This window comes from Dasypus novemcinctus, chromosome 30 (assembly GCF_030445035.2).
Source record: "Dasypus novemcinctus isolate mDasNov1 chromosome 30, mDasNov1.1.hap2, whole genome shotgun sequence".
Lineage (NCBI taxonomy): Eukaryota > Metazoa > Chordata > Mammalia > Cingulata > Dasypodidae > Dasypus > Dasypus novemcinctus.
In genome coordinates, this window is record NC_080702.1 from 28784999 (window position 1) to 28811569 (window position 26571).

Sequence of the window (26571 nt, forward strand, 5' to 3'; positions counted from 1 at the left end):
CCCGTTCCGCCACCCCCGCAGGCCTCCTGGGCTCTCCCTGGGGCTCTGAATCTCACCCAGGCTGGATGGGGACGTGGAGACGTTTTTCAGGAGGCACCACCAGAAGACCACCGCCTGGTCCAGGTGCCATCCTGAGACCCTCCCGCTGGCCTGCACCTGTCCCCATCACCTAGCTACAGCTTAGCAAGCTTTAGGGGGGCGTGTGTGGCATCCTCCACGGGTCTCTGGTTGGCCCAGGATGGCGCCCTCTTTGGAGAGGACTTAGTTATGTTTTCAGGAGGAACGAGTGACAACTGGGCACAAGGTGCCATCCTGAGCCCGTCTGAACCCTGTCACCAGGCGGATCCTTATCAACAACTTGGTGGCATCTCCCGTGACCAGGTCCCAAGCAGGATGGCTGGGGAGAGGGAAACGGAAAAGTCTGCAGGAGGCCCCTCCAGCGACGGGACACCAGTCCCGGGGTGTCCTCCCCAGGCCTGCCTAGCCGCCCAGGACTCATGTCCTGGATTTAGAAGTCTTTTCTGGAGCCCGTGGGGCCATCAGGCCTACGTAAGAGCGCAGCCAGGCCCGGGGTGCCCTCTGCTGGCCAGCTGTGGGATGGACTTGGGGATCTTGACAGGCAGCTGGTCCTGCGTGGGGCCGTGGCCAGGTCGGTTATCCTCCCTGGGGCTCCCCAGCCAGCCAGGCCCACCCTCCTCCCCAGAGGAGGACTTGGACCAATTGGGGGAACGCACCTAAAACAGGGACCCCCGGGGAGCCACGGGTGGGCCCGGGAGCCCTCCCCGAGCCTCCCCGTCTGGGCGAGACCAGTCCTGGGGTTGGGAGGGGATTAGAAAGCGGCGGGGAGGGGATCTCCTGGCTGGGCTGGCGCACGCCCTCCAGACGGAGCCTTCAAAGTGTGGGGAGGGGCGTCCTGCCCTGGGCTGTACCTGGGCCAGCCCCCACCCCCCACCCGGAGGGCCCAGTGCAGGCGGCAAAGGGGCACAGAGCCCTGCCAGGCCTCTCCAGGGCCCTCCCTCCGGGGAGAAGTTTAGACAAGGCTTTGGGGGGCGCGCCCAGCCCCCGGGGCTCACCAGGGCGCGGCTGCCCTAGCCACACCAGGAGGCCCTGCTTCCGGGGGTGACCGTGTCAGTCGCCGGGGGCTGCAGCCCGAGGCTGGCCCCCAGGGAGGACGCAGTGGGACCAGGAGGCCCTCCGAGGAGCTCCGGGAGGCGGCGCCAGCAGGGGCGAAGGCGGCGCCAGCAGGGGCGAAGGCGGCTTGTTCTGATCTAACCCTGCGGCTTCATCCGGGCCCTGCCACTGACCCTGAGCCCAGAGCACAAGCCCAGGCCGGGCCAGGCTCGTGCCTCTGCCTCCTGGAGGTGGGGGCTCCAGGCCACCTGCCCACGGCCTGGCCTTGCCCCTTGCCGCTGCCGCCACCTCCTCCAGGGAGACCTCCCTGATGCCCCGCCCTCGGCGCCGGGCTCCCCCGGGGCCTAGCCAGGCAGCACCCAGGGGCTCTGGTTCTCTGGGCCCCAGACCCAGCCCTGGTCCTGCCCGGCCTGGGTGGGTGAAAGGGTAAAACAGAGGAGGGGGAGGGAGGGGTTGGTGAGCGGGGGGGGGGGGGGGGGGGGGGGGGCCCTGGGGGGAGGAGTCCAGCAGCCTGGAGGGAGGGAGGGTGTCTGACTTCTCTGGGTCAGAAATTCTATCCCCATCCCGAAAAAACGCTCAGCCACGCCTGAGCTGGGCTTGGTGGTGGCATTTTAATGACGGTCATTGGCACCAGCACAGCGGGGGGCGGGGGGTCTCTGACCCTAAAGGAGGGCCTCGGGCTCACGAAGGGTTCGTCCCGCCATCCTCTTTCCACTGGACAGAGGCCAGGAAGGTGCGGATTTCCATGGGCCGCAGCGTGACAGCGATAGGATCCAGGGCCGGGGGTGCGGTCTGGGGCACGGGGCCTGCGGTAGAGGAAGAGAAGGAATGAGGGGCACAGCCCTTCCTCCACCTTCCCCAGCCCAGCTCCCCGCCTCGGCCTGGACACAGCCCTGCACCCCCACATCTGCCCCCAGGACCTCACGCCGCTTCCCAGGGCCGGGAGACCACCCCCAGATCCTCAGGTCCCTCCCCAGTGCCTGGCAGAGCTAGACGTGGCCCCTAGACTCAAATCTCGATCTTGCAGCGGGACCCCCGTCCCCAAGCCCTCAAGGCCCATGGCTAATTCGCTGGACCCGCCCCAGCCCCTTGCGCTCTGTGCCGGGCCTGGCCAGCTTCCCCACGCCGCGCGCCCGCCCCAGCCCCCGCCCCCGGGCAGGCGCCCACCCGTGTTCGTGTTCCACTGGAGCCTGGACGCGGCCTTCCGGGGCTGGTTGGCAGCCAGCGTGGTCTCCCGCAGCTGGGTGATGGTGAAGGCGGAGAACAGGTCCTGGGGCGTGGGTGGGCCAGGTGAGAATGGTCAGAGCAGAGCCGGGTTTCCCCACTCCCCCTCTCTGTCCCCTTCCACCTCTGCTCACCCGCAAGTCCAAGGTCACGGGGGAGCTCAGGTTGCGGCCCGAGTCCTCCCCAAGGGCGAACTGGTGCTCGAGGCGCAGCAGCAGGGTCCGCGAGTCCCAGCGGGCCAGCGTGAGCAGGTGCACGGAGGGCGGCAGCTCCCTGCGCAGCGCGGAGAACTGCAGGGACCGGAGGGGCGGGGCTGAGCCTGGGGCCAGTGGGCGTGCCACACGTGGGAGGGCGGGGCTTGACCCAGACGGCGGGGCTGAGCCTGGGGCCGGCGGGCGTGCCACACGTGGGAGGGCGGGGCTTGACCCAGAGGGCGGGGCTGAGCCTGGGGCCGGCGGGCGTGCCACACGTGGGAGGGCGGGGCTTGACCCAGAGGGCGGGGCTGAGCCTGGGGCCGGCGGGCGTGCCACACGTGGGAGGGCGGGGCTTGACCGGGAGGGCGGGGCTGGGCCTGGGGCCGGCGGGCGTGCCACACGTGGGAGGGCGGGGCTTGACCGGGAGGGCGGGGCTGGGCCTGGGCCTGGCGGGCGTGCCACAGGTGGGAGGGCGGGGCTTGACCGGGAGGGCGGGGCTGAAGCTGGGATGGAGTGGGCCGGACTAAGCCTGGAGAGCGGGACTGAACCAAAGCCGGGGTGGGCGTGGCTCGACCGGGAGGGGCGGGACTAAGGTGGATGGGCGGGACTGAGCCCCGGAGGAGAAGGGCTCACGTGGGAGGGGCGGGGCTGGGCCTGGGGCCTGGTGGGCAAGCCTATATGGGGCGTGACTTGACCGGGAGGGCAGGACTGAAGCTGGGGTGGAGTGGGCGGCTCTAAGCCCGGAGAGCGGGACTGAACCGAGAGCCAGGGTGGGCGTGGCTTGACGGGGGAAGGGCGTGGCTACGGTGGAAGGGCGGGCCTGAGACAGGGAGGAGACGGGCTCAGGTGGGAGGGGCAGGGCTGAGCCTGGAGCCGGGTGGGTGTGCCATATGTAGGAGGGCGGGGCTTGACGGGAGGGCGGGGCTGAGCCTGGGGCCGGGCGAGCAGCGCCACACGTGGGGGCGGGGCTTGACTAAGAGGGGCGGGGCTTGATGGGCGTGGTTCAGCCTGGAGGGGCAGGGCTAAGGAGGAAGGGCGGGGCTGAGCCAGGGAGGAAACGGGCTCAGGGAGAAGGGGCGGGGCTTACACTGGGGTGGGCTAGGGTGGGCGGGGCTGAACTGGAAGGCCTGGGCTGTGTCTGGAGCCTGGGTGGGTGTGGCTTGGCCAGGGTGGGCAAGGTTCACTCGGGATGGGCGGGATTTAGGATTCGAGGGGCGGGGCTGTGGTGGGAAAGAGCACAACTCATCCCCGCTGGGATGTGCGGTGGAGCAGCAGAACTTGGAAGAAGTAGCTGAACCCCAGGGGGCGGAGCCTAGCTAGGGAGGGGCAGAACTTGGATGACGGACTAGAATTGGAATGTAAGGTCGAGGCTGAACCGGGGACAGGCGGGACTTGGGCAGCAAGGGAAGGTGCTTGAGGGCTGAGCAGTAGAGGGTGGGCTTAATTCAGCCTGGAGGAGCAAGGCGTGGGGGACCGTGAAGGGGAGGAGCCAAAGACCCGCAAGGCTGAGGCCTGCAGCTTCCCTGGGTACGAGCCCAAAAGGGTCTCTCATCAGATTACCGGACTTGGGGCGCTGCAGGGGCTGAACCTGAGGAAGGAGCGCAGCGAAAGGGCGTGGCTGCAGCATAACGGGGCGGAGCCTAGAGGCGGGTGCGAGGGGCGGGGCGACGGGCGGGGGCCAGGTGAGCTGTGTCTGCAGCGTAACGGGGCGGAGCCTAGAGGCGGGTGCAAGGGGCGGGGTCTGGGCGGGGCTGTGGCTGCTGCGTAATGGGGCGGAGCTTAGAGGCGGGTGTGAGGGGCGGGGCCGGGTGTGAGCTGTGGCTGCAGCGCGACCCATTTTAGGAGGGAAGCGGCTGGGTTGGGACTGAGCCCGGCGCGCCCAGGGGTCCTGGCTGAGCCTAGGGGCAGGGGCTATCTTAGGGTCCCGCTGGCAGCACCCCCCGCGGGAAGTTCCTGTCCTCCCTCTCCCCGCCCCAGCCCCTCACCTGCTTGCGAGGGGCAGCCCCGCGGCGGTAGGGGGTGCCACCGCCCACGGCCAGCACCACCTGCGGCGCCAGCACCTCCCGCTCCGCCTGCAGCCGGTGCCCGGCGGCCGCGGCCTCGGCCTTGTCCAGCAGCACGAGGTGGCGGCCGCGCACCCACAGCCCTTCCCCGTCCGCGCCCGCCTCCGCCAGCGGCTCCCCCACGCCGCGGTTATCGTCTCTCAGGAGCCTTCGGTGCACCTGCAGAGAGCGGCCAGGGCGGGGGTGCCTGGGTCAGGTGGGGTAAGGGCTGGGGGGAGAGCCCAGATTCAGAGGTGAAAGGGTGGGGGGATCGACGAGGATGTGGGTGAGGGCCGGGGAGGGGCGCCCCACGAGGTAAGGAGGGCCTGGCCGGGGCACGTCAGGGCCTGGGGGGTCCTGGGCAAGGACTGGACTTTCCAAATGGCACAGAGAAGTCTCACATAGGAATGGGGGTCTCAGCAAGCCGAGAGGGGGGACACCTAAGCAGAGAACAGGAGAGAACCGGGCTTCCGGGTCCGGCAGGTGGCGGAGATCCCGCGGGGCTCTGACCACTCACCATGAGCTCCAGGGAGCCGTCCCGCAGGCTGCTGCCCCCCTGAGAGCGGTCGGTCAGCACCGTCAGCTGCACCTTCCCGTCCTGGGGTGAGGGGCCACAGTCAGGGGACCCGCTGCCAGCCTGCCCTGGGGGTGGACGGCGGCGGCCAAGGACAGCCGGGAGGCGCTGAGAAAGAGGGGTGGCCCCGCGCTGGAGAAGGGTGGAGGGAGCAGGTGGGGGCAGGCTGGGGGGCAGGGCACAGGTACCGTGATGTAGATGCGGGTGTTGACGGGGTAATAGTTTCCTGCCACCGGCTCAGTCTGGTTCAGGTCCCAGGTGGGCCGATAATCCCGCCTGGAGTGGGGCAAGGGGGGGTCTGGTGGCGCCTGGGGCCCGGCCCCACTTCCACTCCTCACCCCTCCCTCCCGCACTCACAGTTCTCAGCAAATGCCCCTCCCCCACCCCTGGTCCCCAAGATACCCCAGACCAGCCCCTGCCCCCAGCGTCCCCAGCCGCTCCACCTCCTCTCCAGGATCTCCCGGCCGTTGCTGTCCGTGTAGAAACGTCCACCTGTCTCCAGCGGCGTGTCGAAGCGACTCACGATCTCCTTCCCCCAGCCTTCGCTGCACCCGATGGGATGGCAAAGTTGTGGGCCTCGCCTGAAGGGTGCCCCACCCCAGCCCTCGCCCCAGTCCCGGGCCGCTCACCCCACGGGTATCGGCCCCACCGTCCACTCCAGCTCCAGGTGCCTCTGGCCCGGGTACAGGCGGACCACCTGGGAGCACCAGGCCGAGAAGTTCTGGTGCACCTCCTGGACCAAGGATGTCTGCGGGCACAGGGGGTAGGGTGGGGGGCGGCGGGCAGCCGTGAGCCCAGCAAATGTCCCCCCCGATGTGGACCCCATGATGGCTTACGTCAGGGGCAGGGCCGAGGACACAGGCTGGGAAGCCCCTGACCTCCCCCACCTGACCCGTGTGCTGCCCTCACTGCTCCCCCTCAGCTCAGCCACATCATCCTGGAGGGAGACACTCTTGTTTGCTCACCATCACCCCATCTCCTTTCCTTCTACACTAATGACTCCACCTTGTTGCATGGCAACCTGGGATAAAGACCGTATTTCCCAGGCTCCCCAAAGCCACAAGGTGCTGTGTGACCCCAGCCTGCCCAGTGGAAGGCGATCAAACTGCGGTGAACAACTTTCTTCCTTGCCCCTTTCTCTCTCCCACTGGCTTGAATGCAGCTGTGATGGCTGGAGCTTGAGCAGCCACCTTGAATCATGAGCTGGAAGCTGAACATTGAGGAAGGCGGAGCAAAGAGATGGAAAAGGGTGGAGCCACCCACCTGCCCTGAATGGCCCAGCCAGACTTGTTAGCAGGAAAGAACCTTCTGTCTTGTTATAGGCAATTCCTTTGGGTAACTCTGATACAACTGCTCCCCCCAGCTCCCTCCCCATATTTTGAACCCCACTCCCCTCCAATCTCCTCCCATCATTCCCGGCCTCAGACCTTCACCAGGCGGGTCGTAGCCCAGTGTCTCACAGGCAGTGGTTTCTGTTGGTCAGGCCTGAAGATGTAGGCACCTGAGGCCTGGGAGCTGTACTGGTTGCCGATGCTGGCGTTGTACCTGGGGCCGGGCAGGGCGAGCGTCAGGCACGGGGGCCCTGGCTGCCCTCGGGGCCCCTCCCTGCCCAGGTGGGCCTTGCTCACCAGTAGAAGGCCTGCTCAACGGGCAGCACGAGCTTCTGGTCCAGGTTCTCCAGCTCTACCAAGAGCCCCGTGTTGGGGTCGAAGGCAGCCCGGATGTGCTGGGCAGGGAGAAGGGACAGCCGTCAGGGACGAGCGCGACCCTGGACTCACCCCTACCTCCTCGTCACTCCTCACTGTCCACGGGCTTCCCACTTTCTGGGACCACTGTGCCTCTCCCGGCTTCCCCGCTGGCCCACCCTAGGCTGCTCCCCCAGGCCGCCAGGGGGCGCCCGCGACTCCTAAATCCCATCCTAGCCCTTTATGGACCGGGACCTACTTCCGCAGCCCAGGCAGAAACCAGACCTAGGGGCCTGCGGGAATAGTTTCCATTTTAACTTATTTTAGAAAGGGTAGGAAGCTTGAATATAACAATAATGAACCCAGACTAGATTAAATTTAAGTTCATCTTTATACCAATGTCGGGAAGAAGGACTTTTAATTTTAACTTTTATGGCATTTTTTTTAAATGGAGGAAGCATAAGGGCAGTCTTTATGCCACCCTGAGACTCTCCTGTGGCTTCTTCGTGATAACAAAGTCCTCCCGTGGTCCCTGCACAATCTGCCCTCCCTGCCCTCCCCTCTCATTGCCACCCACTCCCTACTCTGCCTCTGCCACACGGGCTTCCTTGGGGATCCCCGGACACCAAGCACCCTCCTCCTCCTGAGGGTGCTGCTCCCTGCCTGGATCACTTCGGCTCTTCCCGCGGGTCTCCCCTTAAATGTCACCCTGTCAGGAAGGCCTTCCCTGATCCCCTCCCCATGTGACACTGCAACCCCCACCAGCCAGCTGCAGTGACGTATGTGCTAGGTATCACTTCTGATCACACTGGGTCCTCACAAGAGCCTCAGGAGACACACTGCGGCTCAGAGGAAAGAGGGGGCTTGCTTGGGGACACACAATGATGGGGGGACAGGGGGTTGGCGCTCATCCATGAACTTTCTGGCTCAAGCTCACAGAGTTCACCACGAAAAGTCAAATGTGTCACGGAGGTGGGGAAGGGAGTCAAAAGGGGTCTCACCTTATTTCTGATGGTCAGGAGGTGGGCCTTGGGCTTGAGGGGTGTGGGCGACAGGGGGTGGAACTGGGGTGTCCAATCAGGCACCCGGGCCACTGAATAGATGCTGAAGCCCAGGGCGGGCACTGAGGCTGAGAAGAGCAGCTCGGGGGGTGGCCCTTGGATGTCCGAGCTGGGAACTGTCACCACCTGAGGGAAGAGAGGGAAACCAAGTCAAGATCCTGTGAGTACATAGAAAGCCACACATACGTGGTGGGGTGTGTGTGTGTGAAATGAGTGCAGGTCAAATTCAAGGTGGGAAGGACTCCTGTAACTGGGAGGGGGTGGGAAGAAATTTAGGCGGGGTGGGGGTGGTAGGGGATGGGGCGTAGTGTCAGAAATCCTGAGGAAAAGTTTGCAGAGGAGAGTCACAAAGTAGGAAATATCCCCTGGGAGGGCAGCGAGATAGTGGGAGGGGAGAGGAGGGAGGGAGGAAGTGGGGACAAGCGAGCTATGAGGACGAGCGAGGGAAAGAGATATCTGGGAGAAGATTCGTGGGGAGTGGGCTCCCGGGATCAACGGGATAATCACAGATAGAAAAGATCTTCCTGGGGGGATATGCATAGTGGGGCAGATGCGCTGGAGGGAGAGAGATGTGGGGGAGCAAAGGGGGCGTGCGCAGGGAACGGGGGTGGGGTGGGGGGAGGTGGGCAGGGGTGGGAGGTGTCCCTGGAGGGAGACAGCACGGAGCTGTTCACGGGGGCATATCCGGGGGCTCACTTCACTAGGCACGCTCTTCCCATTGGGGTCCTTCACGAGGAAAGCGCCTTTGGTGACCGGCAGCCGCACCATCCAATCGGTCTTGCGCCCCAGGGGGTTATAAATGATGACCTCGAACTGGGGGGGAGGGTCAGAGGTGAGTCACAGCAGGCCTGCCCGGGAGCACCTGCCAGGCGAGGCCACGTCAAGAGCCACGTGGCCCACGCGCCCGGGCCCTCTCCAGCTTGACTGGGCCCCACGCTGTCGGCCTGGGTCCCTCGTCCTCCTCTGCACCCCGCTTTGGGGGACCTGCGAGGATGCTCCCGTCTCGACCCCACCCGCGGGACCGACGCTTCGAGCCCCGCCCCTAACCACGCCCACTGGCGACCAGGCCCCGCCCCCCGGGCCCGCGCACGCGCTTCGCCGTCTGGGTGAGCGCGCAGACGCTGACGTTGAGTTCGCGGCAGAACGTGAAGGTCTCCTTGGAGCCGCTGAGCCGGGCCAGCGCGTTGCTCAGGAGCACCTGCGGGGAGGGCGTGGGGGCGGGTTCTGCGGACGCCCGACCCCGGTCCCCGCCCCGTGACCTCCAGGCCACGCCCCCTTGATAACCCCGCCCCTAGGCCAGGCCCCATCATTGGCTCTAAACCCCTCCCCGTCGAGCCCTTTCAGGCCCTGCCCCCAGGCCACGCCCCTCGCCGGCCACGCCCCGCGCACCTCCCAGGCCCCGCCCCAGGGTCCGCCTAGCGCACCTCGCAGGACCCGCCCCGGGCCCCGCCCCCGCGCACCGCCCAAGCCCCGCCCCGCGCACCTCGCAGGCCCCGCCCCACACACCTCGCAGGCCCCGCCCCGCGCACCCCGCAGGCCCCGCCCCGCAGGCCCCGCCCCGCCCCTCGCAGGCCCCGCCCCGCCCCTCGCAGGCCCCGCCCCCGCACCCCTCAGGCCCCGCCCCGCACCGCGCAGGCCCCGCCCCTCGCAGGCCCCGCCCCCGCACCCCGCAGGCCCCGCCCCGCACCTCGCAGGGCCCCCAGCCCGCGGCGAGCTGGCGCGCGTAGTCGTCCGCCACCTGCTGCCTGGAGGTGCCGCTGACGGCGTCGTGGTGCTGCAGCACGGCCATGGCCTCCCCTGCGGGCGACCGGCAGCCTCCGGGGTCTCCGCGGGACACCCCGCCCGACCCCCAGGGCCCGCGTCGGCGGAGGGGGCCGGGGGCCCGCCTGGGGTCGCCTACCGAGGGGCGCGCTGTCTCCGCTGCCGTAGGGTCCCTCGTTGGCCGCCGGGCCCGCCAGCGCCTCCAGCTGGCTGCACACCTGGGCAGGGGGCGTGTTGGGGCGGCCGGGCCTGCGCGGGACCCCCGGGGCCGCCCCCACAGCCGGGCGCCCCCCCCCCCCACCTGCAGGAAGTTGTAGCTGCGGCGCTCGTAGCGTTTGAGGGCCGGCCGGCTGGAGAAGTAGCCGGTCCAGAACGCGTGGGCCTCGTCGGCGTAGGGGAAGAAGTCGTCCTCCTTCACCGACCTGGGGGCGGGGGCGTTGAGGGCCGGCCACAGCCCGGGGACACCCCCCCCCCCAGCCTCCCGGTGCCCCCAGGTACCAGGCGAGGTTGGCCTTGTGCAGCTGCCAGAGGTAACAGGCGGGGGTGGAGTAGAGCACGTGGACGCGGCTGCCCTTGGCCTGCTGTGGGGGAAGGAGTGGGGGGTGAGCCCTCGGGGGCATGGGGGGGGGCTCACACGCATGTGCACATTTAGGCATCAGACGCTCTAAACACGCATTTGAGTGCAAACGAGCGATGGAGGGTGAAAATGAACATTTGGCAAAGAAATCTTATCCTTGAAAGACTACCGGGGTGCAAGCGTAACCGTGATCTTTACTAAACTTTTCTAATAACGCCAATTTTATGATTAAAACCGTTGGTGGAAAAATGAAAGGTAACATTATAGTGCAGGAATAATCACTTCTCAGCACTGCCAGATCCCAAATGTCACCGTGTTTCTAATGAATGGAAGCTCCTTTCAACGGAGGGAGGTGGAGGCAGGAGCAGGGTAAGGAAAAGGACATTGGTTCTGCTCAAGCTGTTTCCCCAGTGCCCAGTATACAGGAGGTGCTCAGTAAATATTTGGGTAAACGAAGGAGGCATGGGGGACTACACACACCTCCACATCTGCACACACACTGGGCTCACTCAGCAAGCACAGTCCTTCCCTGCGTCCCCGATCGCCCACATGCTATAGAGGCAGAGAGGGCAGGGGCTGCTCTAGGGAAGTCCCAGGAGACCTCCAACAGTCCATTGGTTGTAGTGGCCTCCATGTGGCAACATAGGGGTTCACGGGTGCTGGTGTGAGCCCAGAGGAAGGAGCAAGGGCTCAGCCTGGAGTTGGGTGAAGGCTTCCTGGAGGAGGAGGCATTGTAGCTGGTGTCATCAAAGAGGAGCAGGACATTTTCAGCCAGAAATAATATCATAAACCAGCACTAACACCAGCACTATTACCTGTCAGGCCCTGTTTTACTGCTGTATGCAAATGACTCATGAAACTCTAATTACACACGCGACAACACGGATGCACCTTGAAGCCACGGTTGTTGAGTGCAATAAGCCAGGCACCAAAGGAACAAATGTCATAGGATCTCACTTATTCAAAATAATTAGAATTTGTAAATTCATAGGGACAGAAATTAGAATACGGGTTACCCGGGCAAGGGTGCATGTAGGGAATGGGGAGTTAGCACTTGATAGGGACAGTTTCTGTTTGGGGTGATGGAGAAATTTGGTAATGGATGGTGGTGATGACGACACAACACCCCTGAAGTGTGTACTTGAAAGCAGTTCAAATGGGGTATTTATACTGTATCTATGGTACAATAAAACTTAAAGAAAAGCAACTCTTATTAACAGCCTTATCAGGTAGGGACCACCATTATGCCTATTTTATAGAGGAGAACACCAAGTCACTCAGGGCTAAGAACATCTCAAGACCAGGAAGTGGGAGAGCCAGGGTTTGAACCCACAGAGTCCATTTCCGGAACTGGTCAAATGGAGTGGGTGGAGGAGCAGGCGGCGGCAGGAGAGAGACCGAGACAGCGGGGAATCCTGGCAGCCGAGAGACAAGACTTGGGCAGGAGGAAGAGGTCGAGAGGCTGAAGGCTCCGCGGGCACCAGGGACCTGGGGAAGGACCCTGCTGACCTAGCGAGAGCCGAGCTGGTGAAATGGCAGCCCGGGGAGCGAGCGGGGGCGGGGTGAGGCCCTGGAAGCTTCCCAGGTAGACAACTCTGAGGATGCGGGTGACGGGAAGGGTGTCATTTTCGATGGAGGATGAGATAAGTTTCTAGGCTGACGTGAGACACTCCCTGCCCACACGACCACAAACGCATGTCCCACCAGCACAGCTGGGCCGGACTGAATGATGCACCACTTCCCAGTTCTCAGCACCTGTGCCGATGTGAGGTGGCCTGGTAAAGGGGAACTAAGGCAGCAGGTGGGAGAAAGGTCGCTAACCCGCTGGCTTTAAGTAGGGAGATATTCCTTGTGGCCCAATGGAATCACCAGGGTCTTTAAAAGTGGAAGAGGGGGTCACCCAAGGAGATGTGACAGCAGGCAGGGCCAGAGTGAGGCCAGGACGGGCCGTGAGGAGGAAGAAGGGGCCGCGAGCCCCAGATCACAGGCAGCCTCTAGGAGCTGGAAAAGGCCGACAATGGGCGCTCTCCCAGGCCTCCAGAAAGAGCTTGGCCCTTCTGACGCTTTGATTTTAGCCCATGGGGACCGGGGCATTTTAGCCCCCAGAACCGTAAGACAGTAAATTTCTGTGGCTTCCAGCCACGACGTTTACGGCCGTCTGTTGCAGCAGCCATAGGAAACTGTCGGTGGGTGGAACGGTGGCCCCCAGTTGGCCCTCATTCTGGGGTGGGTCTCCTGACTATTCTGTTAGGTGGGGTGTGGCCCCAGCTGGAGGCGGGTGGGCCTTGGCCCCGTGTGGCTGAGAGCCTGATAAGCAGAGAAGATTGGACACGGGGGAGGGAGCCCCAGAAGCAGCCGGAAGCTGGAGGTCAGCGGGGCCCAGGGCAGGAAGGCACCCCATGTGCATCGCCAGGAGACGGAAGAGCCCGGAGCCCCGGGGAATGCCGCGGGCCAGAAGGCGCTGACCCTGGGAGGGGGCGAGCCCTCCAGCCTTCTAGCCTGCAGCACCAGGAGCCAGTGAGTCCTGTTGTCCCGCCAACCCCCTGCACAGAAAGGTTGTAGCCGCTGGGAAGCCAAAACAAACTCCCGCAGCATGGGAAGCTGTGCGCTTAGCTCAGCCCGAGGCGCAGAGACACGGGGCCACCCGCGGGCGCCACAGGGTGGGGGGTTGCCAGCTGACCTGGGCGTTGACCAGCCGGATGAGCTTGTCCAGGTTCTTGAACCACATGTTGGCGTTCTGGTACTGGAAGTCTGAACCCATGGTCATCACGATGTGGTTAGTTCGGTAATGCTGGGACTGCGGGCGGATGGGGAGGTCTCAGAGCAGGTGCACCACCTGCTTTCCCGCACACAGGTGCATCCCGGGTATACAGAGAGTGTCAGCGCACATGCGGGCGTGGGTGAAGGTGTGGAAGTGTGGCCCGTGGGACCACTGAACAGAAAAACAGCGGGTGTGGACGGCTCCATTGGGCCCCAGACAAGGGCCCTGAGGCCCGCGCCATCCAGCCTTGCCTGCAGTGGGGAGGGACGAGGCTGCCACGCAAGGACGCACCCCAGCCCAGGAGGGGGCCCCGGTGCCGGCGAGTGGGCTGCTGCTGTCCTCGGAGGGTGACGGGGAGAGCTAGGGGGCGCCTGGGTCAGGGGAGGGCCCGGCTTGGGGTGGACGCCGTCGGGGCCTGGGGGTACCTGGACGGCAGCCTGATGCAGGAAGTACTCCACCACCTGATCAGCGTTGTACTCGGGGCTGCCGGCGTCGTCCACCACCGGCTTGTCGCTGCACAGCGAGTCCCAGCACATGTCTTCCGGGGGGTTGTATCCGTTGGGGAGCACACCTGCAGGCCGCACCCAGGGTTAGCCCCCCCTGGGGTCAAAGCCTACCCCCCCCACCCCGCCCAGGACAGGCTCCAGATTTTGCAGGGCCACGGGCAAGAGGGAATTGCCGGGTCCTTGCTCATAAACTGTTATGGATTTCCACAGGGACACAGGGAGCCTGAGTCCACGCCCGGGGCCGCCCGGGGCCCACGCGCACCCGTGAAGAGGTCGGCGGCGGGGGGACGCAGGCTGGCGCTGGCCCGCCACACGTGCTCCATCTCCAGCATCTCCTCCCGCACCTTCTTGTCTTGGTAATCCAGCCGCCCGAAGAATAAGCCATCGAAACCCATCTGGGGTTGGGGCGGGAGCAGAGCCGCAGGAGAAGGCAGATCTGAATCAGCGTCCGCCTCTCTGGCCGGCTTGGGTTGGTGACTCAGGTGCAGGTGGAAATCGGGGGGGCCACCAGCTCATTTCCAAGCTTAGGGAAGGGTCAGAAGGACAGCCAAACCCCCCTCCCTGGTCCAGCTTGGAGAGGAAGCTGGGCCCAAGCCGAGAGGGGACAGGCCCGGTTCCAGGAGAACTCTCCCCTCCCCGGGCTGAGGACAGATGGGGCCAGGGCAGGGACAGGAAATGCAGCAGGTTTAAAGGCAGGCCAGGCGTCCAGCTGTCCCCAAGCCCGGGAGGAGCCGGGGTCAGAGCCGTGGAGCCAGCACCACGGGGAGCGGGGGCACAGCAGGGCCTGGGAAAGGCGCGGGATTCACAGCTCCCGGGCGGGTGTGGGCTCCCAGGGGACCGGGGATGGGGCAGCGGTGGGTGTGAGTGAGCGCCCCAGGGAAGGGGGGGCTCGGCAGGCCCAGGGGGGTCAGGGTGGGCCCGGGAGCACCTGGGCGAAGAGCGAGGCCTGCTCCCGCGAGTGGCCGAAGGGGTCGATGTGCCAGGCCACTCGTGGGCGCCCGTCGGCGCCGAACGTGTCCTCCAGGAAGCGCAGCCCGAGGGTCATCTGGTCCACGATGGCGCCGTAGTGGGTGGTGGCCTCGTCGTTCATCACCCAGCCACCGTTGGCGAATTCCAAGCGCCCTGTGCCAGGAGGGGCCAGGTGGGGGTCAGCAGTCTGGGATAGGAGCGGGGTCAGGGTAGGTGACCGGCTGCCTATCCAAGCCCTTTCCAGCCCAGCGTAGCCAGACCTAGGGCAGAGGGCCTCCTACATGGCAAGTTTCCCTGGGTAGCCCTGGAGATGGGCCTTGCGAGATGCATAGGAGTTCTCCAGATAAATGGAAGTTCAGGCAGGTGGAACCACATGCACGTACACCCCGCACATGACCTGATAGCATCTCAGAAGCCTGGGTGGTAGCAACGGAAGCTGGCCCGGGCTTCCTCTTTTCACTTCCTTGGGGCAAGCTCACCCTGGCGCACCAGGTCCCGCACAATCGCCTGCGTGGCGTTTGTCTGCTGGTGCCACCAGCGGGCGAAGAAGGCCATCTCCACGTAGACGAAGCGGCGGGTGGGCTCGGCCAGCAAGGCAGAGACGACCGAGTCCAGGATGTACTGCACGCCTGCGTGCTGGATGTCGTTCTTAACTGTGGGGACAGCAGTCGGGCAGCCAGGGGCCACAGAGCCAAGGGGGTCACTGCTGACACAGGAGCCCAAGCCAGGCATGTCCCCACCCCCAATGCACAGGGTCCGGAGGGATTCAAGGGGCTTAGAGGGCCTGTGGGGTTCCAGGGCCAGTGCCCAGGCTACTCACTGCCGTAGAAGTACTGGTCCACCGTTTTGAGCCAGCCCACGTCGTCGTGTGTGTGCGCCACCAGGTGCACATTGAGCATGTTTGGCTGTGCCTTGGGGCACATCTGCAGAGACCCCAGACACACACAGAGCCCGTGGGTAACCCTGGGAGGCTGGGGGTGCGGGGCCAAGAGAAGCCTCCATCTAGAGGGGGGAGGGCCTGACCCCAACAGTGGGCAGAGGAGGCCAGTGGCTCCCCGGGGGGGACACATCCAGCTCCCGCTTGGCCCAGCCCCCAGGGCAGCTCTCACTTACACCCGGGCCAAAGAAGAGGAGAAGCTCAAGTTCATTAATCATCGCGAGGGCCAGGCGGCCACCTCGGGGTGGGGGTGCGGGTCGAATTATCCCCAGTCCCAGGAGAGAGCAGAGCCTCAGAGAGGGGAAGTGACTTGTCCAAGGTCACAGCCAGGAAGTGGAGGAGCCAAGCTGGCGTTCCGAAGTCCCTGCCCCCCAGCCCAGGTCCTGCAGGCCCCCCCACCCCCAATCACTCCCAGTTCTGTGCCTGCAACGACCAGGCGAGGCCAACGCGGGGCCAGGGAATGGGACAGACGGAGGCGCACAGTCAGACCTCTTAGCGACGCACGCTCCCGGGCCACCGTGTCACAGCAGCCGCCGTTCTCTCAGCACCCCCGAAGCAGACCCAGCCACGCCTCCCGCCCGGGCCCGGGGTCCGTTTCCGCCCGCCGGCCCGGCTCACCTCGTACCCCGCGGCCCGAGCGCCGGGCGCCGCCAACAACACGAGGAGGAAGAGGAGAGGCTGGAGCGGCGGCCGCGGCGCGCGGGAGCTCATCCGGGGCCCCGCGGCACCCCGGCCGGCGCCGAGCCCCGAGACCCGCGCGTCCGCGCCCATGGCTCCGCCGCGGCCTCCTGGGGGCTCCCGGCCGTGGAGTGGCCGGGAAGGCCCCGCCCCCGAGCCCGGGCCGGCCAATCAGCGACGGCGGGGGCGGGGCAGGGGCGGGGCGGCACGTAAACCCGTCGTGCCCCAGAGGGCGCTAGCCCGGGGGCGTCGGGGGGCCGCTGATTTGACAAAAGCATCCGGCTCCTTGGGGTCGCGGAGTGTCCCTGTGTCCCCGTGGGGAGCGGGATCTCGGATTTTCCCAGATGCCCTGTTTATCTGTCTGTTGCGGGGGCGGAATATGTTCCTGGGGTGTCCTATCCAGCTTCAAGGCAGGAGCCCTCTTGGGCGCCAGCTTGGGTGCCAGCAGGGTTTGGTGGGTGCCTGCCTGTCCTGTGGAGCCTGGAGCAGCTGGGTAAACGAACTGCCTTTGGAGTGCTGGGGACGGAAGGCGTCCACCCTCTGGCTGCCAGCGCTCCCAGGGTCCTCTGTTCAGAAACTGCCCCTGGAGTGCAGACCTGAAAGGTGGAGGGCCCTGAGCCTTTCGGGCTCTTCCCAATTCCCACCAGTCCATCCAAGAAGCACCCGATATCCTGTTTCTCTGATAAGGAAACCAAAGGCTCAGCAGTGCCTTCTGTTCTGTGGCCGGGGGGCAGAGGTTACTGTCCTCTCCCAGGCACCTGACTTCAGGCAGGAGACTGGTGAAATAAGCAAATAATCTACCAGAAGTTCCCTCCCACCGCAGATCTGACTGTACATCCTGGAGACCTTCCCCTACTAGGGTAGAGGCAGCCTCACTGCACCGGAAGAGACAGGTTACAGAGGAGAATCGAAATGGAAAACTTTATTATTCAACAAGAAAACAGACAGAAGCGCCTAGAAACATGGATTTCTCCTCTGACAGCAGGCAGGGTGGAGGAGGCAGCGGCAAGGGGTTAGCCTCTGAAGCTTTCCCCTAGGCCTTGGCACAAGTGGGGCCCGGGCCAAGGGCCAGGCTCCCTCCCCTGGCTCGGGCCCCTGAGGCCACCTCAGCTAGGGGAGCCCAGGGCAGTAGCTGAGCGCAGGACGCTGAGCAGCCGCGGGCCAGGCCTGGGGGGAGGTGTTGAAAGGGGGTCCAGGATACAAGCCCTCTGGCCCAGCATCACCAGGGGGGCGTCATGGGCTGAGGGTTCTGCAGATAGGACATCACCACGGCAGAGATGGACAGCCTGAGACGGGAGAGAGGAGTTAGCGGGGGCCCGAGATTAAGGGGGCCCTCCCTTTCTAGGCCCCGCCTCACATGAAGCTGCTCATCATCTGCTTGGTGTCCTCCGAGCTGCGGGAGTTGGCAAAGCTGATGAAGGAGCAGTAGACGGCCACCCAAGCACACCACTTCAGCTGGGGAGGGGTAGGTGGTGGGTGGATTAGACGGGTGTGTGGCGGCTCAGTGAGCCCTGCAAGCCTTAGGCCCAATCCCACATTCCCCGAAACCGGTTCCAACCTCCTCATTCCAGATGGCACAGCTTAGGCCCTGTCCAGTTCTCCAAGTCCCACCCCCTCAGAGCTTACCCCAGGTACCCCGTTTCTGCTCCTATTCCTAGCCTATGTCTGTTGCCCCACCACATTCCCCCTCAGGCCTGTGAACACTGGCCCTTGACATTGACCTGAAGGAGCTCGCCCTTATCCACCTGCTCCTCCAACCTACTTCAAAGTCTGGCCCCAGGCTCACACCCACCTCCCACTTACCCACCCTGGCCCCGCCCTCTGGATTCCCCTTTCGCTCCGGCTTTCCGGGTCCCCCTTACTCTGGCCCCACCCCTGGCCAAGTTCAAACCCTCCACGCGCCAGCTCCCTCGCCCACGGGACCGCCCCCTGCCGCCCCGCCCCCTGCCGCCCCGCCCCCTGCCGCCCCGCCCCCTGCCGCCCCGCCCCCTGCCGCCCCGCCCCCTGCCCCGGCTCTCAGGCTGGCCCCGCCCCCGCCCGGGCCCAGGCCCCGCCCCCCAGCTGCGGCCCTCGGCCCCGCCCCCCCGCGAAGCCGCCCCCCGGCCTCCGGCTCAGGCCGAGCTCCGCCCAGGAAGGCGCCGCGCGCCCACCTTGAGCATGAGGCCGCACATGCTGAAGATCATGCCGAGGAGGTTCATGTAGTCCGGGGTCGGGTCGTCCAGGGCCGGGTTGGACTCGCTCGGCGGGGGCTTGTACCTGCGGCAGGCTCCAGGGTCAGGGCCGCCCGCGTCCCGCCCAGCCCACTCTCCGGGCCCGTGGCCAGGCCGCTGGGGTCCTCACCTCAGCACTTTGTTCGGCCTCCGCGGGTCCGACATGCTGTTCGCGGACATAGCGAGGGCAAGGCCGGCTCGCGCCTCCGCCGCCGTGCAGCGGCCACTTCCGGCGTGGACGGGGAGGGGGGCTTTCACCGTGACACCGCAGGCCTCCACTTCCGGTTCTCGCGGCGGGGGCCAGGACGCCCCCCAGCCAGAAGTCGGAGCGTGGGAAGAGGCCAGAACCGCTCCCGGGAAACGGGAATTAGGGGGAAACTCTGGAAGCGGGCTTCAGTATTCCCACTGCGAGCTCCAAAAAGTCGAAACTTGAACCGGAAATTGGGAAACAGGAAGTAGACCGCGGGGGACAATACTAAGGTTACACCCGAGCGTGGTTCCCGGAGCAGAAGCCGCGGGATCGTCGGATTTAAGGCGGCGGGACGGGCTGTCGGAGCCATGGCTTTCCCTGAGCCAAAGCCGCGGGCCCCCGAGCTGCCGCAGAAACGGCTGAGGACGCTGGAGTGCGGGCAGGGGGCGGTGCGCGCCGTGCGCTTTAATGGTGAGCGGCCGCCTCTTCCTTCTGGGCCCTCCGTCCCCGCCGCCTGAGGTCGGCGGCCCAGTAACCCCCGCCTGGTGCTCCCCAGTGGATGGCAATTACTGCCTGACGTGCGGCCGCGACAAGACCCTGAAGCTGTGGAACCCGCTGCGAGGGACGCTGCTGCGGACGTACAGCGGCCACGGCTACGAGGTGCTGGACGCGGCCGGGTGAGCCGGGGGCCGGGCCCGCTTCGGGGCGCTGGGGCGGGGATCGGAGGTCGACGCTGACCTGCCGTGCCCGCCCTGCCAGCTCCTTTGACAACAGCAATCTCTGCTCCGGCGGCGGGGACAAGGCCGTGGTGCTGTGGGACGTGGCGTCGGGACAGGTCGTGCGCAAATTCCGGGGCCACGCGGGGGTGAGTGCAAACGGAAAGACCTTCGCTGGAGCGAAGGACCCTCATTAACGCATGGACGGTGACAAGGACAAACCTCCCCATTTTCCCTCAGGCAGACACCACCAAGCCCTTTGCTGTTCTCCAGGAGTCTTTCAGCCCCCCTGCCCCTTGCCTTTGTTCTTGCTTTTACATGCCCCAGGAGCCCTGCCTGTATCCCAGTCTCCCAAAGTCCAGCCCACTCTGAGTGGCATTTTCGTTTTTCCAGAAGGTGAACACAGTTCAGTTTAACGAAGAGGCCACGGTGATCCTGTCTGGTGAGTTTCGGGCTTAGACACAGGGAACCAGGGTGCCGCCCCCATCCCCAAACCTGACTTCAGCTTCACACCGGCCTCACAGGCTCTATCGATTCCAGCATCCGCTGCTGGGACTGCCGCTCTCGGAAGCATGAGCCGGTGCAGACGCTGGATGAGGCCAAGGACGGCATATCCAGTGTGAAGGTGTCAGACCACGAGGTCCTGGCAGGGTGAGTGAGGCCAGGATCTCACCTCCCCGGGAGCACCTGGGAATCACAGCCGCCTCTGTGCAGATAGTCTATCCTCGAAAGGCCCTGCAAGTTCTGGCGCCCCCTGACCTCTTTGTATTCATACACACATCTCAGAGTTCTAGTGCATTCGATTCATTTCAACGCCATGGCTGTGACCGAGGGTTTTCCATGGGCTGCCCTACATGGGACCCCCAGGGCGGCAGTTAAGTGTGCACAGAATAGGCCAGCCTTGCCTTCCGGGCCCAGGTAGGTAGGTGGGAGACAGGGACACCCAGGTCTGAAGGCACTGGGGCCACTGTTTCCTGCAGTTCCGTGGATGGCCGGGTGAGGCGCTATGACCTGAGGATGGGGCAGCTCTTCTCAGACTACGTGGGCAGTGAGTGGGACGAGGGGGGAGGTGGGCAGGGGGTAGACAGAGGCAGAAAGGGGGAAGACCCAGTCTCATCTGCCTCCCCTCCCCCCAGGTGCCATCACCTGCGTCTGCTTCAGCCGGGACGGCCAGTGCACCTTGGTGTCCAGCCTGGACTCCACGTTGCGGCTTCTAGACAAAGACACGGGGGAGTTGCTGGGCGAGTGAGTCCTCCAGCTCGTGGGTGTCTGCCCCCTCCAGCCCAGCCCGGGGAGGCCCAAGCCCCCCTGACCCCGCCCTTCTGCAGGTACACTGGCCACAAGAACCAGGAGTACAAGCTGGACTGCTGCCTGACCGAGCGTGACACCCACGTGGTCAGCTGCTCCGAGGACGGCAAAGTCTTCTTCTGGGACCTGGTGGAGGTGAGCTCCCACCTTACCCCCCACATCCTCTCCACTCCGGCGCCACAGGCCCTTATCCTGGTCCCTGCCAGGCCTGCAAAGGAGTGGATGTTCCAGCTGGGGCCTTGAAGGGTGACTGAGACGACATGTGGGGAGGACGCTCCAGACAGAGGGAACAGCATGTGCAAAGGCTGGGAGGGGTAACACGTCAGTCCTTGTGATTCGTGGATTCCACGTTTGCAAATCTATATACTACCCGAAAATTTCTTTGAAACCCCAAAATCTGTATTCATGGGGCTTTGGCAGTCGTTCACAGACAGGCAGAGAGTGGCAATGTCCACGTTCCCCGCTGAGGTGGAACAAGGAAGCCCTCTTTCTGGTTTTGGCTCTCAGACTCTAAATAAGTGTCCTTTTTGCGGTCTGTTTAGTGCCACGTTTTTCATGTTTTTGTGCTTTGGGTGGGTGAGTTCACCATTTAAAATGACCCCCAAGCACAGTGCTGATGTGCTGTCTAGCGTTTCTAAGCACAAGAAGGCGGGGATGCTTCTTACGGAGAAAATACGGGTATTAGCTTTGTTTAGGATGAGTTATAGCGCTGTTGGTCGCAAATTCCATGTTAACAAATCAACCACGTATGTAACGTTACTTCATGGTTGGTTGACGAAAACGTGGCCAGAGGTGGCAGGAGCCTAACCATGTGTTTCCCCCAGGAGCCGTGGCTCAGAGCTGGCTAATTCGGTGTTCACGGTACTTTCTAGAAATAACTGCTGTGAATAACCAGGTCAGCTGTAGGAGTTCTCCAGATGGGCAGGCCCCAGATCAGGCAGGGCCCCGGATGCCTGAGGAGCAGGAGCTCCCTCGGGGCAGAGCCGAGGGGGGGACTGACCTCAGGCCACATGGGACTGTGGTTGTTGAGGAAACCTACGCTGTGTCTGTGCCCCGGGGTGCCCAGCCCCGAGCCCAGCCCTTGAGCCCGTCTGATGGAGAGTCAGGGTGGCGCAGGCCGAGCCGGCTCCGTGAGCGGGGGAGCCTGGTGGGAGGAGACGGCAGTGCCTGGGCTCGGCAGGGACAGTCAGTCTCCTCGAGGGTGGAGGCCGTGCAGGGGCCCTGGAGCCTGGAGGGCCTGCTCGCTCCAGGAACCTGGGGGAGGCGCTAATGTCCCGTCTGCCTCACAAGGGCCCTGTGGACCCAAAGTCGCCGAGGAGGAGAGGGGCGCTTTTGGGTAGAAAGAGGAACCGCATGACTTTTCCTGCAGCTGCAGAGAGGGCTGGCTGGGGTAGGCAGCAGTGGGGGGACGGGGCAGCTGGGAGCAGGTCACAACAGGCTCTGAGCAGGTGGCAGCTGCCAAGGGGGACAGAACCAGTCTCTGGATGCGTCCCAAAGGCAGAGCCAACAGGGTGCAGCGATGGGGGTGAGGTGAGAGAAAGACAGCCCCCTGAGGTGTTCGGCTGAGCCCCTGGAAGGCTGGGGCGGGGGGGCCTGGTTGTGGCAGGACTGGTGCTGTGGTGTTGGCGCAGGGCTGGGGGCTGGGGGGGGGGCCTGGTTCTGGCAGGACTGGTGCTGTGGTGTTGGCGCAGGGCTGGGGGCTGGGGGGGGGCCTGGTTCTGGCAGGACTGGTGCTGTGGTGTTGGCGCAGGGCTGGGGGCTGGGAGGGGGCCTGGTTCCGGCGGGACTGGTACTGTGGTGTTGGCGCAGGGCTGGGGGCTGGGAGGGGGCCTGGTTCCGACGGGACTGGTGCTGTGGTGTTGGCGCAGGGCTGGGGGCTGGGGGGGCCTGGTTCTGGCAGGACTGGTGCTGTAGTGTTGGCACAGGGCTGGGGGCTGGGGGGGCGCCTGGTTCTGGCGGGACTGGTGCTGTGGTGTTGGCGCAGGGCTGGGGGCTGGGGCGGGCGCCTGGGAAGCTGCCCTGACGGGGCTCTGCTCGCCCCCAGGGCGCCCTGGCGCTGGCCCTGCCCGTGGGCCCCGGCGTGGTGCAGTCGCTGGCCTTCCACCCCTCCGAGCCCTGCCTGCTGACCGCCATGGGGGGCAGCGTCCAGTGCTGGCGGGAAGAGACCTACGAGGCGGAGGGCGGCGCAGGCTGAAGCCAGGGACGCCCGAGGACAGAGACGCGGACGCAGAGGGCGCCAGGCCGTTTATTCCCGAGACGCTGGGGCTGCAGGGGGAGAGGAAGGGGCTTCAACCTAATAAATAGAGCAGGGCGAGAGCTGCCCGCCGCCGCCACCCTTCAGTCCTCGTTCTTCTCCGGCGTGAAGGCGTCCACCTTCTGGGCGAAGGTCTCGGCCACCAGCAGCGGGAAGACCAGGGAGGCATCGGCGTAGACCTGCGGGGGGCCCTGGTGAGCTCTGCTACCCTCAGCCTCGGCCTGAAACCTCCACCCCCGCCCCCGCCCCCCGCCCTCACCTTGACCGGCTGCGCGTCCACCCGGATCTTGCCCCAGGAGACGGCCTCGTCAGGCCGCGCGCCCGAATCGGAGCCGTCGAACTCCTGGGCCGTGTTGACATAGACGGAGTAGTCGGCCCCGTTCCGCTGTGGGCAGGGGCGGGACAGCCAGTCAGGAGACAGACAGACAGACACGGGGGCAGGGCTGCCGTGACGGAGGGCGTGTCCTAGGTTTAGCAGGCCCTTTCTGCGGCCCCTCCAGCAGACAGACAGACAGACACAGGGGCAGGGCTGCCGTGACGGAGGGCGTGTCCAGGTTTAGGATGCCCCTCTGCGGCCCCTCCAGCAGACAGACAGACAGACACGGGGGCAGGGCTGCCGTGACGGAGGGCGTGTCCCAGGTTTGGGAGGCCCCTTCGCACCGCTCCAGCGGGTGGGCAAGAAGCCCACCACAAACCCACCTTCCCCGGCTCCCACCCTCACCCCGCAGCGGCCAGAGACACCTGTGAACACCTGAGTTGGGTCACATCCCTCCTCTGCTAAGAGTGCTCCATGGCTCCCACCTTCCTCAGGGTGAAAGCTAAAGCCCTCCCCGGAGTCCACAAGGCCCTGCACCCCCTGCCCGTCACCCACCACGCGCTCCCCCTTACTGGCTGCCTGGCTGTTCCTTGAGTACTTAAGTACCTCAGGGCCTTTGCATTGGCTGTTCTCTATGCCAGGAATTACCCTCTCTGCTTGTGTCACTCATGGGAGGCGCCTCCCAGAAGTCTCTGCTCACAGGGCACACTTGGCTCAGGCACCCCTTTCTCCTGCCTCCCTGTCCCGGCACCCTGACCCGCGTCGCCTGCTGGCTGCCTGTCTCCTCCAGCGCCGGCAACATGAGGCCGGCCGTGGCCCCCGCCCCGCAGCAGCCCTCACCATGAGGTTGGCGTTAGCGATGTGGTGCTTGACCAGGCCCCCGCCCAGGATGATCATGCCAGAGCGCTTGGCGAAGATGGCCTGGGTGTTGATGAGCCTCAGATCTGGGGGGGGGGGGGGGGGGGGGGACAGGGGCTGCGGTCAGGCCTGGGCCCAGCCGGTCGCCCGCCCCCCTGCCGCGGCCCCAGCACTCACCCTCCACAATGTCCAGAACCAGGCCCGGGTTCTTATAGGAGTGGAAGAAGATCATGTCCCCCAGTGAGCCGTCGGTGAGCGCCGGGCTGAACACGGGGATGTGGTTCTGGGGGCAGAACAGCGGGCAGCACTGAGCCCGGCTCCTGGGCCCTTTACCTCCTCTGCCCTCTGCCCAATTGTGGGTGGAAGGCTCAGCGTTTGTGGGCAGCCGGTTCCTCGAGCGTGACCCGAGGATGAGAACGGCACGCCCCCCTCAGACACTGCAAGGCCCGTGTGCAATAAACCACCGCAGGGCACCCAGAAGGCAGCGGCTTTCTGCCCTCGTGGCAGGGGCAGTGGGTGCAGGTGTGAACTGAACCTCCAGCTGCTTCCAGGGGGCCCCAACGCAGAGCCACTCGGCTGCTGTGTGACCTCCGACAAACTACTTAATCTTTCCGTGCCCGAGCAGCCTGGACGTGGGGGTGATGCGGCGGTGAGGGGCCAAGGAGCTAATACGTGCCCGGGGATGGGTTGCTGCTGGGGCCCCACTCCACACCTCACCTTCTGGGCCCAGTAGTATACAGACTCCGGGTTGTTGATCTCCTTGCCAAGCCGCGCGATCATCTTGGAAGGTGTCCACTTCACGCCCTAGGGGAGACGGGGATTCAACCCACGCCTCCCCTGGCTCCCCCTGCACCCCTTCCCCTCTCCCCTCCCCCAGGTCACCCTGGCCCCACCTCTGTGTTCTGCTCCAACACCATCTGGTCCAGAATGGGCATCAGCCAGTCCTCAAACTTGCAGTAATTGTCATTGGGCACCAACAGGTTCCCAATCCTGGAGGCAGGAGGAGGTGGGCATCAGGCCCTGGGATCCTGGGCCAACACCCCCCACCCCTGCTCAGCACCATTTGGGACCCCCCCAGTACCCCCACACCTGTTAATCCCGTTCTCCCGGAGCTCTTTCCCCCTGAGGCTGAATTCACCCAGGTAAGTGGGTGCCAGGCACTTGATGAAATCCTCCTCTATGCCCCCCGCCGTGGTCACCAAAACGTCCACCTGCGGTCAGAAGGCAGCCCTGAGGTTGGCTCAGGCACGGGGGGCTCTAGCCCTCTGCCCCGCAAGACTCCAACCCCAACCTTCCTCCAGGGACCCTCTGGGGGCAGCTCTGCTCCAAAACAAACTATAGGGAACAGACGTGGCTCAAAGAGTCAAGCCCCCACCTCCCACGTGGGAGGTCCCAGGTTCCATTCTGGCTGCCTCCTAAATAAACAAGCAAAACAAACGAAAAAGCCAACTCAGGAAAGTGGCCCAGGGGTGGAGCGCCGGCTTCCCACACAGGAGGTCCCAGGTTCAATCCCTGGCCCCGGCACCTCCGAAAAGAAACAAAAACGAACTGTGCCCTGTCCCTCTGCTTAGGCTCGCCCCAGCTCTCTCCACCTCCCTTCAATAATCCACGAGCTCTTGTGCCTGCTGAGACCCTGAGACGCCCAGGCCAGGGTCCCCACCATGTTGTGCTGCACGAGGTAGCGGATGGTCTCGCGGAGGCCGGAGCTGATGAGGTTGGACGTGTAGCCCAGGAAAATGGTGCAGCCGGTGAGCGGGCGGCGGCTCTGGGTCAGGTCCGCGTGATGGTCCTCGTCCTGCGACAGCGGCTCCAGCTTCTTCTCGATCTGGGGGTAGGGGCCCCGGGGGGGGGGCAGAACTCACAGCCCAAACCTCGGCCCCAGGGTCCAGGGTGGGTTCCCGGGTCAGGCCCACGCCCAAGGCCCTGCGCACGCAGGGATATAGGTACCACTTCCACCTGGCACCAAGGAACCCCTCTGCAGGCCTTGCCCCTTCCCAGCTTGGAGCCCAGGATAAGGGCCCAGGCTTCGCCGCCCTTCTGGAATCAGCGAGCATCTTCATTGCAGACCCAGGCCCGGCCCCGCCTCTCTGCAGCTCCCCGCCCGCCCCGTCGGAGGACGGGCGCCACTATTCCGCCGGAAGTCCCGCCTCCTCCCCCGACGGCTCGCTTCCGCCTGGGGCCACGCCCCTCCCTAGCCCAGGAAGTCCCGCCCCTCCCCAGCCCAGGAAGTCCCGCCCCAGGCCTCACCATGGCGTTGACTTGCTGCACCGCGCGCCCGAAGTTGGTGGCCTGGAAGCCGGTGGTGCCGAAGGCCTCCAGCAGCGCGCGGTAGTCCACCCCGCGGTTGAAGTCGTAGCCCCGGACCTGAGCGCTCTCGGGCGGCAGCGCCGAGCTGTGCTTGAGCACGGCGGCCAGCGCCGCCGCGGGCGCCTCCCCTTCCGGGAATCGCTCCATGCCCTGTGGCCGCGCTCCCAGGTCACGGCCACCCCCCCAGCCCGGCCTCCGGCGGCGTTAAAATGCGCCCGGTCCCACGAGCGCGTCTTTGCCCGAGCGCAGGAAACTGGGCTCGGAAAGGAGCCGGCGGGGAGACGGGCCGGAAATTGCGCGTCACATGACACC

At 65.2% G+C, this 26571-nt stretch overlaps 4 protein-coding genes across 5 annotated transcripts; 1 reads left to right on the forward strand and 3 right to left on the reverse strand.

Moving 5' to 3' along the window:
- Positions 1-1723: 1723 nt before the first annotated feature.
- Positions 1724-16243, reverse strand: MAN2B1 (mannosidase alpha class 2B member 1). Its single transcript, XM_058290268.2, has 24 exons — positions 16041-16243; positions 15306-15408; positions 14965-15138; positions 14445-14638; positions 13779-13911; positions 13436-13581; positions 12930-13046; positions 10171-10253; positions 9974-10094; positions 9812-9890; positions 9599-9708; positions 9002-9109; positions 8608-8724; positions 7852-8037; positions 6794-6891; positions 6593-6710; positions 5795-5913; positions 5609-5710; positions 5354-5441; positions 5109-5189; positions 4535-4771; positions 2490-2645; positions 2299-2401; positions 1724-1937 (listed from the first exon to the last, which is right to left on the reverse strand). The coding sequence occupies exons 1-24, from the start codon at positions 16191-16193 to the stop codon at positions 1813-1815; spliced, it is 3051 nt and encodes a 1016-aa protein (XP_058146251.1). The 5' UTR covers positions 16194-16243; the 3' UTR covers positions 1724-1812.
- A 764-nt stretch (positions 16244-17007) lies between these two features.
- WDR83OS (WD repeat domain 83 opposite strand) lies at positions 17008-18576 on the reverse strand. 2 transcript variants are annotated; one of them, XM_058290275.2, is made up of 4 exons: positions 18441-18576; positions 18251-18356; positions 17458-17555; positions 17008-17386 (listed from the first exon to the last, which is right to left on the reverse strand). In XM_058290275.2, exons 1-4 carry the CDS (start codon positions 18488-18490, stop codon positions 17320-17322), a joined length of 321 nt encoding a protein of 106 aa, XP_058146258.1. In that variant the 5' UTR covers positions 18491-18576; the 3' UTR covers positions 17008-17319. The 2 variants fall into 2 exon arrangements, with proteins under 2 accessions (XP_058146258.1, XP_071068861.1); XM_071212760.1 differs by lacking the exon at positions 17458-17555 and having other exon boundaries at positions 18441-18551.
- Positions 18577-18812: 236 nt separating this feature from the next.
- On the forward strand, positions 18813-22857 carry WDR83 (WD repeat domain 83). The gene is made up of 9 exons (XM_004475146.5): positions 18813-18971; positions 19057-19177; positions 19260-19365; positions 19610-19658; positions 19741-19867; positions 20197-20264; positions 20353-20461; positions 20545-20659; positions 22569-22857. The coding sequence occupies exons 1-9, from the start codon at positions 18869-18871 to the stop codon at positions 22716-22718; spliced, it is 948 nt and encodes a 315-aa protein (XP_004475203.1). The 5' UTR covers positions 18813-18868; the 3' UTR covers positions 22719-22857.
- DHPS (deoxyhypusine synthase) lies at positions 22752-26561 on the reverse strand. Its single transcript, XM_058290274.2, has 9 exons — positions 26200-26561; positions 25613-25777; positions 25042-25163; positions 24846-24942; positions 24670-24756; positions 24130-24235; positions 23935-24038; positions 23038-23163; positions 22752-22957 (listed from the first exon to the last, which is right to left on the reverse strand). The coding sequence occupies exons 1-9, from the start codon at positions 26404-26406 to the stop codon at positions 22862-22864; spliced, it is 1110 nt and encodes a 369-aa protein (XP_058146257.1). The 5' UTR covers positions 26407-26561; the 3' UTR covers positions 22752-22861.
- Between the last annotated feature and the right edge of the window lie 10 nt (positions 26562-26571).